The sequence below is a fragment of the Copidosoma floridanum genome, unplaced genomic scaffold (genome assembly GCF_036245765.1).
Source record: "Copidosoma floridanum isolate Cflo_tuat_1 unplaced genomic scaffold, Cflo_Japanese_pri ptg000021l, whole genome shotgun sequence".
NCBI lineage: Eukaryota > Metazoa > Arthropoda > Insecta > Hymenoptera > Encyrtidae > Copidosoma > Copidosoma floridanum.
In genome coordinates, this window is record NW_028321898.1 from 23597986 (window position 1) to 23607778 (window position 9793).

The window sequence follows — 9793 nt, forward strand, 5'->3', positions numbered from 1 at the left end:
GGTAAGAATGTACGTGTTCTGAACAATCTGTCATGTGATTCATGTTTAGGTCATTTTATACTGAAATGTAATTCGATGGTGGCAAAAAGAGGGAAGGAGAATGCGTTGATTGTAAAAGTTGAAAACAAAGAACCTTTCTTCGGAAGCTTCATGCGCTCGCCAGGATTATTTAATCACGCCGGCGACCGCCACTACACCACCTGATTGATATTATTCAAATGTTTATAAAGTTCTGTTGAATCAAATGATACTTATCAAGAAAATACTGAAGATGGCGTAAAATCACTGTGGTAGATCAGGGAAATAATCGAGTTATTCTTTTGGTTTCGCTTGGAATTTAGTTTTTGGTCTTTATTTTCATAATCAAAACTTTTTGCTGTGGTTTACTGTAGAGGACTGAAATTTTTCATCGTACACTTGCCCAAGACACCAGCCACCTCGCAGTCACCGATCTGTTGGTTGGCTGCAATAGTTTTTTTGCTTTTTTTGCAAGTAAAAAAAAATGAGTTACCGATGAATTGAAGTACTTGAAATCCATACCTAAAGTAACGCACTCCATCAACTTTCCGGCCGTGTTTTCGCTCAAAGGTGGAATAAACCTTATGATGACTTGGATGAATTTTTCCGGTATTACTTTGCCACCTGCCAACTGTAAAAACAATTAAGAATCAGTATCGATAAAGAAAAAACAAAAAAAATGTTCAAAATAAGCAAATATGGTAAAATTTTTAACTCACAACTCCTATTTTTTTCATTATGCAAGCGGAAAAACATTTCACTTGATAATCGTCGAAATCGAGTTGTTCTTCGGACACATCTGCACAAGCAAAACAGGAGTATTACAAATTTATTCATGGACATATTTAGTTCCATTTAATCCTATTTAGGTGTGATATGTACTTGTACATAAGTACTTTCTTAAAAAAATGTATGCAGGTATGTTACACTTATCAACCTCAAGATGTCACAGAATCGAGCTGAACTTAAGATAATTACAAAATTATCAGGTGCATCAATTTAATAATGATGTAATAAAATTAAACCTAACCTTTCATCAATTCAGTTTTGTTTCTGCATTCAGCCGATACTTTCTGCATTTCTGACGTTGAGTACCCGTGAGCGAGTAATAATTGCTGCAGAAGATAAAAAAATATTATTTTGTGTTTTCAATTTCGCGATTACAGGAGACTTTTTGTTGCAAGGCAATCATTTAATGTTTGACGAAGATTGGACAAAAAAATCGTTTGAAATAACATTCAAAATAAATTATTGTAGGTTGTCAACCTAAAAATCAATAACCTAACAATTTTATGACGTTCGTCACATTAAAAATGTACTCACTGTACTGATGATGATAAAAATCCAAATATAAGATTTCATCTTGAAATAAGGTTGTCAGACAAATTATCATCCATGAAATGTATATTGCAAAAAATTACTTTAATCAAAGTTTCTGTATTGCTTTCGTAATACAAATACCATGTAGTGAATTTGTCATATCACTACTGAATAAACTGAAACTATTCAATTAAGTTTTAAATAGTCGAATGTGCTGTATTTTTATTTCCAACCACGACGTCATTCTTGCTCCAAATATTTGAAAAAATTTCATCTTACGATAATATGTGTTTGATGTTTCTGATAATAAGCAATTTATTTTTTTTTTTAAATAAGATGCCTTACAGGAAAAAAAATATATTCTTGTACTTACATTAACACTTAGTTTTCAGGCAAAAAAGCTTTATTTTTTGATAAAAAATTTTCAGAATCTAAGCTTAGGTAACATACAATTTGACAAAATTAGCTGTACAGTATGACTAATTGCAATAGAACCAAATACATTATTTAAATTACGTTTTTAAAGAATAAAAGTTTCATATCGATTTTAAATTCAAAGTGAAGAAAAGAATTTTTTGTTAAAGAATTGTGTAGTATTATTACTGATTAGTTAAATAGTAAAAAAAATTATTACCACTTATCATATGCTCGCAAATTATGTTACAGCACATAACTTTTTTTCATAAATTTTCAGTTACTGTTTAGGTATAAATATCTGAAACTTTTTTGGAATTGTCGAGCCTGATGACACGTATTTTGGCAACATAAACTTCATAAACATGACTGTTGTCAAAAAAAAAAATCTCAAACTTTCTAAAACGTTTGAACTTCCAATAAAAACTTCATGTTATATGAGTGGCTAAAGGTTTATTTATGACATCAACTTTATTAATTGAAAATGTGTGAAAAAATAATATTCTACACTGTATTAATTATGTAGGAGTAAGAAAAAAAATTTCATCATATAAGAATATGGAATTGGATGTTATCCTCGAGGCAGCTTTTAAAAACTCCTGAAATATTACATTCACCGGTTTCGTTATTGGCTGAAATTAAATATTCTCATTATTGTATTTTAAAATTTATGACTAACAATCAAACAAAAGTCAAATTAGTTTACATATTATTATAAAGATACTTGCCTTTTGAAATACATTTTGCTACGTTAGCATGCATTATACCCATAGTGTGATGCATGTGTCGTCTGAATGAATGTAAAACTTTAGCTGGTTGAAGTTTTCCACCTACGAACTGTAAAACTAATTTTAGCAAGTATCGTACATTTTCAGAAATTTAAAAATCTTTTAAATCCTGGACTTGATGTATTTATGTACCATAGTATTATGGAATTTGACTACAACCTTAAACAGTAATTTTCAAATACAACATTTTCCATCTACACTTTTAAATTTTTTAAAGCCTAAAGGACAACCAGCTTAAATCTGTGTTGTTGCTTACTTTGAATTTCAAAAAATTTGTCAAATTCCAAATACTTGTATTGAAATTTTAAGTTATTGAATAGTTTTAGTTGGAAATATTGGAATGTTACAACTGTTAAAGTTAAAAAATAACGTGCCTATAGGTATACCTTTCCCGTCGCATTCCAAACACAACCCAGGTAACAATTCATTTTAGGATCTTGGGCGTTTGATGAGTTAGTAAACATTTCTGGAAAGAAATAATTACGATGCATATTTTATTAATAATTAATTATAAAAAAAAAAACCACCAAATTTTTTAAAATTTTCGTGTGTAATATAGGTAAGGTAAAACGCCCAATACTTGGACAGATTTTTCGAAACTAATTTTAACGCTCATATTCCGAAGTTAATGTGCAATACTTCCATATTTTTTAAATAATTACTTGTAATTAGGATGCCTTAGGATTATATAACACACAAAAAATGTTTTAAAATAGCTCTTAAATAATAGTTATCGTACATTTTAAAACATGTCAACTTATCGGAGTAGTTGGACAATCATTCTCGACTGTCGTAGTAGTTGGACAACCTTGAAAACCAAAAGTTGGACAATGCTGCAGTACTTGGACAAGTTGGAAAGCAGTACTTGGACAATACTAACTTAAACGATTTTACAGTTGTATAAATTACGATAAGGCACAAGTACTTATTAAAACTAAAGTATGTATTTAGATAAATACCTTATAACGAAAAAATGTTAACGAAGGGGATAAATAATAACAAATTTATTACGTAAAATTCGTAAGTAAAATTATTAATCTTTTTTCCAAAAATAATTTATTAAATGCAAGATAAATCCCTCAGGGTGCATTTTGATTTTCAACATTTTCAATTGTGAGGAATCGCACTTCTCCTTCTTGATTTGAATTTTCTTTAGAAGGAACTGCATCTCTTCAATAGCAAACGAATTATCCAACTCAATTAAGCTCTCACCTCGGTACTCAGTTTTTTCAATTATTCTATCAGTGAGATAGTGTAAAACCAATTTTACTGTTTTTTTTTTAATTTTGTTATTTAAGATTTATTTTTAATAAGACTATAATTTTTCTTACTTTTCTTTTTTGTTTTTGTTGTATGACCTCCACTTTTGTTCTTTTTCATTATTTTATATTTTTTTAAAAACATTTTTCCTCTTTTCAGAACCCATACTTCATCTGTATTTACAGTGAATTGGAGGTTAACTTTTAAAAATGTTGAAAAAACAATTTTCTTAAAGCGGTGCACCCCTTAACAACAAAACTGATTAGTAAAGTGTTTTTTTTCTACAAAGTACTTCACTTTTTATACACTTTTGTTTAAAAAATTCGCATAAAAGATTAACTACGTTAAAAGGTAAACAACTTTGATTGTATGTCCATGTACTGGCTACGACGTTTTTGTGCCTATGACCTGAAGTTGGACAAGAGCTCCACGTCTGTCCAACTACTACGAAATCGTGAGGTGTACTTGGACAGCTAATTTTACATTATAAAAATTTTTTTTGTCCACGATTACATTAGAAATATTGTTAATTAATGTAAAAGTTGTAAAATAATACCATACAGCATTTATACAAATGCATTGGATTAATTTTAACGAGCATTACCTATTATCAAAATCATAGAAAACGGAGAAAAATTATCGCAGTCTTATGGCGCCTACGGTGAAATTTAGAATCATTCGCATGTATTAAATGTTGCTGAAATTTTTTTAAAAATTCAAGTATATCATCAATAATAATCATAGCAATATTAATCTATTACGTTTTTTAAAATATCTCTTTTTTATTTGCTACAATGACTGATTTTCCACTGTCCAAGTATCGGTCTGAATTTCAGTTTTGTCCAAGTATTGGGCGTTTTACCTTAAGTGTACATAAATATTTTAACGATACCTTCGGTCATTTCACTGCTCTTCAAACATGTCGTATGCAACTTACTCAACGCAGTATCCACAAGAGTTACATTTTGCTCGCAATTGGCTAGAAACTAAGAATTATCAAACAATTATCATTATTTAAATTGAAAAATAAATTTACAATACTTTTAACTTCACTAGCACTTTATTTTGCTCCTTTATGGAGGGAGCTTTATAATGTATGATAAATGTACTTTCTGAAGTTTAAGATCAAAATAGAATATTGTGGCCAAGGTATCTCCCCTGGTATATGTTAGTGTGTACTTATGAGTATAATTAACTGGATCCAGATTTTATCTCAGGATTTTATCAACCATTTTCTTTAACCCTTGGACTTTTTTATTTCTGTATATCTATTGCAAATGGAAAAATATTCAATTTCATCAATTGGTTTTTTTTAGTCCAATTTCATCGATTTCAATGAATACATTTTTTGAAATAATTTAAGATCAAAATATACAAAATTATACGAGGATGTGTGTGAGTATGTAATAAGTGATCGTATCGCGAAATTCCCTCGGCCGATTATGATAACACTTGGCCAATTTTTTTTAGGTACCTGTAGTCACTGAAAAATAAAATTTAGATTGCATCTATTTTTTAAAATTAATTTCGATTCTACCAGTCTTGGAAAATCCAATTAAAAAAAAACCTATTTAGATAAATATAAAAATTGCATATGTAGATAACCGTGGTGTGAGAAAGCGTATTTACTTAATCAATCGTATTTCTGAATCGCGTTAACAGATTTCAATAAAACTTTGATTATTTTCTTTGTTCGTGGATAAGTATCACTACTTCAAAATAATATTTCAATTAAATTGACCTTTTTTTTATCAGTTTCAGATTTATGATTTTTTTTATTAGAACGCTCTACTTACGTTAGAAAATTTTAGAGATAAAAAATTTTTAGCAAAAATGTATTTGTATATCATTCAAAAATTGGGTAATGTGTTAATATTGTTATGGATTAGTTGTTTAAAATTACTATTTTCTCAAAAAATAATATCTTAAACAGATAAGAGTCCAAAAAAACAGAATAATGTTGCAGAACTTTTTTTTGAATGAAAAAATTAATACCATTGATTTTCATTTTAAAATATAATAGAAATAACCTTATTTCAAAAATGATGATAAAATTCTTTTTAGCTTTGATAAGCGTATTATTAAATAACAGTTTAATTTTATTATTATGACGACAGTTAAATCAATTCATTAAACAGTGAACAATATATGTTTGAAAATCATATGTACAGTATTGATAATATTGCTAAAATAAAACTTCAGAAAAAATTATATTCTAGTTAAACATATTTTTAGTTCCTCAACAAAAACTGAATTATTTCTTCTTAGTTAATAAACTATAATAAAGCGTTGTTTTTATATTACAATAATTTTAAAATTATACTTTAAAAAAAAATAGTTTAATATTTCTAATATTACCATAACAGTTGCAATGCCTATAATTAGAAATAAGCTATTCATGATGAATTATTTTTTTTCTTATTGTACACTCCAAACTATTTATGGATCAAATGCTAGAAAAAACTGAGCACATGGAATTTATAAGGAACAAAAGTTATGCAACCATAAATACACGACTATTCTACAGACAATGGAAAAACATCAAAATACGTACGTATTATAGAAAGTCGATGTTTCTTTTATCTTTGACACGATCAAAATTCAACTTATGTACATATTTATATAACTTTTTACAAATAAACAACATTTTTCTATGTATTTAAATAAAAATGTATTCCCTGAAATTGAAATCTTTTGTTTGTATCAGCTCTATTTTTTTTTACTAGAGTCATCACCATGAAGACAAGATACTACCGTATTTATAAAAAAATTTTTTTTTATTCCCTCAAAACCTAAAATTTGGAAAAACGCAGTAATAATTTAATACATTAGGTTTTAACAGAATTGTAAAAATAAAAACAAAAAATATGATTCTCCAGCAAGCCACTGCAAAAGAAGATCATACTTTAGCTCTTTTCTTGGTAAACGTATACATGTATGCAATATTTATATTGCCACGAATTACACAAATATTTTTTTGAAGACAACTTAAAGTTATATGCCACAACGTCATGAAAATGATTTAAAACATTTTTTAAATATTTTTTCTAATAAAAATTTACGCAACGTACCATAATTAATATAAAGGACGTTCGAAAATTATGTGTTATTTAATTTTGTCCTAACCATAATCAAATAAAATTCTTTGTCTGAATACTATTTTTAGAGATTAACCCAAACAAGAAGAGTAACCCTTGATTAGATATATCCATAAAATAAATTTATTATTTTATTTCAATTTTTTCTGCAATTTAATACAATTGATCTTAAAAAATCCCACCAAACAATACATTTAACGTGTTTCAACTAGTTATACAACGAATAAAAAAAGCTTCAGTCACGTTACAGTCAATCTTTTGAGATAGGAGAGCAGCAATGTTTTGTGTCGGAAAATAAAAAAATCAAAATGCAATGCTCCGAATGTTTTTACTTTTTTTCTATGTTATGTAAGGTCCAAACTAGCTGGAAGCTCTAGACTCTGACTTTACTGTCATTTTTGCACCTATGTTAACGTAAATTAAATTTTTTTTTTTAATTTAAAACGAAACTTGAAAATATGATGTCAACTTTTAAGCTCCAAATAAGAGCTTTGCAGCAAAATTTAGTTTGGTAAATAATTAATTGATAGAAGCTATCGTACACTATGGTCACCTAGTCCAGAATTTTAAAACAATTGCAGATTAAGTACATTTATTATTATCAATGAACTTTTTTCCGAGTCAAATATTTTATATTCACAACGGCACTGCGACTAATCACATTTAGATGTGAAGCTGGAAAACATTAACTTTTTCAAAAAAAAGTTTTTATTGTTCTAAACTGAAGCGTAAGATGCTTGACACCTCAGATATTCAGATAATAATACACATAATTATATATAATAGTTCATAAATCAATGCATATTAGATGCCATAGGCTGTCAAAAATGAAATTGATAATGTTCCGGGTTGCGGTAAGACGTTTTTGGGCCTTTTCTTTCATCTTATGGAAACACAAAAATTATTTCGATATGATTTCAAAAACGTATTCAAAGAAATTTGGTTCAAGTACACAATACGAAATAATTTTTACTCAGAATAATTTAATCCACCGGTTTTCCACGTACAGGATTCATAAAATACGCAGTTTTTGTGAAATGGCCCACATTAGTTTTAGATTTTGATTGCCACGGTTGTCTTTACGAGGGCCTTATAGGTATACCTTGTCCAATAGCGCAATCTCACCAATGTTTTTAGTGACCATCATATAATTTAGGTGGTACCCAGAAGGCAATCAGGCAGCCTTACATGGGCCTTGTAGAAAAACCCTGATCATGCACCGACAAGCGGTAAAAGGGAAATCAGGTTTCTGTTCGACCACACTTACCACCCGGTTCACAGCTGACGTGTCTCCGATCGATGTGCTCTCGCAATATTCCGCCCGCCCCCTCGTCACACTGCCAGATAACGTTAACGTGTGCGTCCATCGCGTCATAGTCAACTGTATCATTAATAACAGGTGGGTAACGTAAGGTATAAAATACAAGCGACCGCGAGCTACAAATCTTGCGTGATTTTTTTCTAATTACGTTTATAAGAAAAAAACTGAGTGATCTAATCGACTACCAAATTTGTTTTGGACTCGCTGACGCGCTCCTGCTGCTGCCGATCGTCCAAAAACGTATGCTGCTCGGCGAACCAGATTGCAATACTTCTGTCACTGAAGGAATAAACTTTTCCACAAAATAATGGTAAGTTTTTTTCAATCATCACTCGAGCATCGGTTGTGCAAAAATTTATTGGCTCAGGCTTACAGGTTTTATTGGAGCAATTTGCTTTTCGTTAGCTCTCCATGATCGATCAGCTCTTTGCCTACCACCAGAGCTTTTTTTTTTTTTTCCTTTTGTGATAATTTTATTCAATGAATCGTGACCGTGTCATCACTGAATGATTTCTTTGGACCTGGCATTGTAGCCTGACTTTATTGCAGACATTCGTTCAATATGTTTCAACGTGTGTACTTGAAATTTTAGCAATGAACTAAGAGCAACTGGAATTGTCTCACTGCAAGGCAACGTTTATTAGGTTATCGAAAATACTTGCTCTAGGTTGTATTTGACTTGAATAAGTAATTTAGGTCTTTGTCATAGGATACTTGCATTGAATTTAACCTTTCAGGCTGGAAACAGTATTCCAAGAGACTGGGAAGAGTTATTCTACTTGAACGAGCTTTTGTTGCACTTTGTTTTAATTTCCAGCCTGCTGCACCAAGTTCTACTTCAGTCGGGGCTGCTGGTCGCTCACCCAGCAAAGCTGTAGCACCCCGTGCTGGTCTCGGAGGCACTGTCAGACAGCGAAAAACTGTCACTGCCACCGCAGCCAGGAATCGTAACACTGGAACCAACTCCAGTGGTATGTGGAGATTCTACACTGATGACTCCCCAGGAATCAAAGTGTCAGTATTTTGATAATGAACCAAATACTTTGAAATTAGACAATTACCATTCAGGTGTTGTCTCATGTAACGTAGGTACTGGTAAAAATGCCATGTAAGAATTTGGTCTGCTTTTTTTCAGTGGACCAGTACCAGTTTTGGTGATGTCACTGCTGTTCATAGCATCTGTATTCATGTTGCACATCTGGGGAAAATACACTAGATCTTAAGCCATACCTGTGGAATTGGGTGTTTAAGTTTAAGATCAAAAGACTTTCAATATGTCCACTGGACAAAAGTATCATTAATGCACACATCAAAATGTCCATCTTGTAAGATTTTTACTTGACTAACTTTATAAAAGTGAGATTGTTGATTGAAATGAAAAATGTTTTCTTTTTAATAAATTTTTATTTAGCCATTCTACAGATTTTAAGAATGTTTTGTCGTTTATTTGAATGGCCCAGCCTTTGATGGCATTCTGTGTGATATGCATTTGTTTACCTTCCAATTACAGTGCATCAAGGGCACTTCTGCAATATGTTGATTAAGAATACTGAAAATATATATATGCAAATAAA

General features: G+C 30.2%; 2 protein-coding genes across 2 annotated transcripts; one reads left to right on the plus strand and one right to left on the minus strand.

The window, feature by feature from the left end:
* Positions 1–383: 383 nt before the first annotated feature.
* LOC106638894 (uncharacterized) lies at positions 384–6247 on the minus strand. Its single transcript, XM_089594804.1, has 7 exons — positions 6159–6247; positions 4693–4786; positions 2927–3006; positions 2481–2589; positions 738–817; positions 541–649; positions 384–463 (listed from the first exon to the last, which is right to left on the minus strand). Exons 1-7 carry the CDS (start codon positions 6198–6200, stop codon positions 384–386), a joined length of 594 nt encoding a protein of 197 aa, XP_089450930.1. The 5' UTR covers positions 6201–6247.
* A 1959-nt stretch (positions 6248–8206) lies between these two features.
* Positions 8207–9793, plus strand: Sec61beta (Sec61 translocon subunit beta). Its single transcript, XM_014352302.2, has 4 exons — positions 8207–8297; positions 8481–8529; positions 9037–9233; positions 9355–9793. The coding sequence occupies exons 2-4, from the start codon at positions 8527–8529 to the stop codon at positions 9440–9442; spliced, it is 288 nt and encodes a 95-aa protein (XP_014207788.1). The 5' UTR covers positions 8207–8297; positions 8481–8526; the 3' UTR covers positions 9443–9793.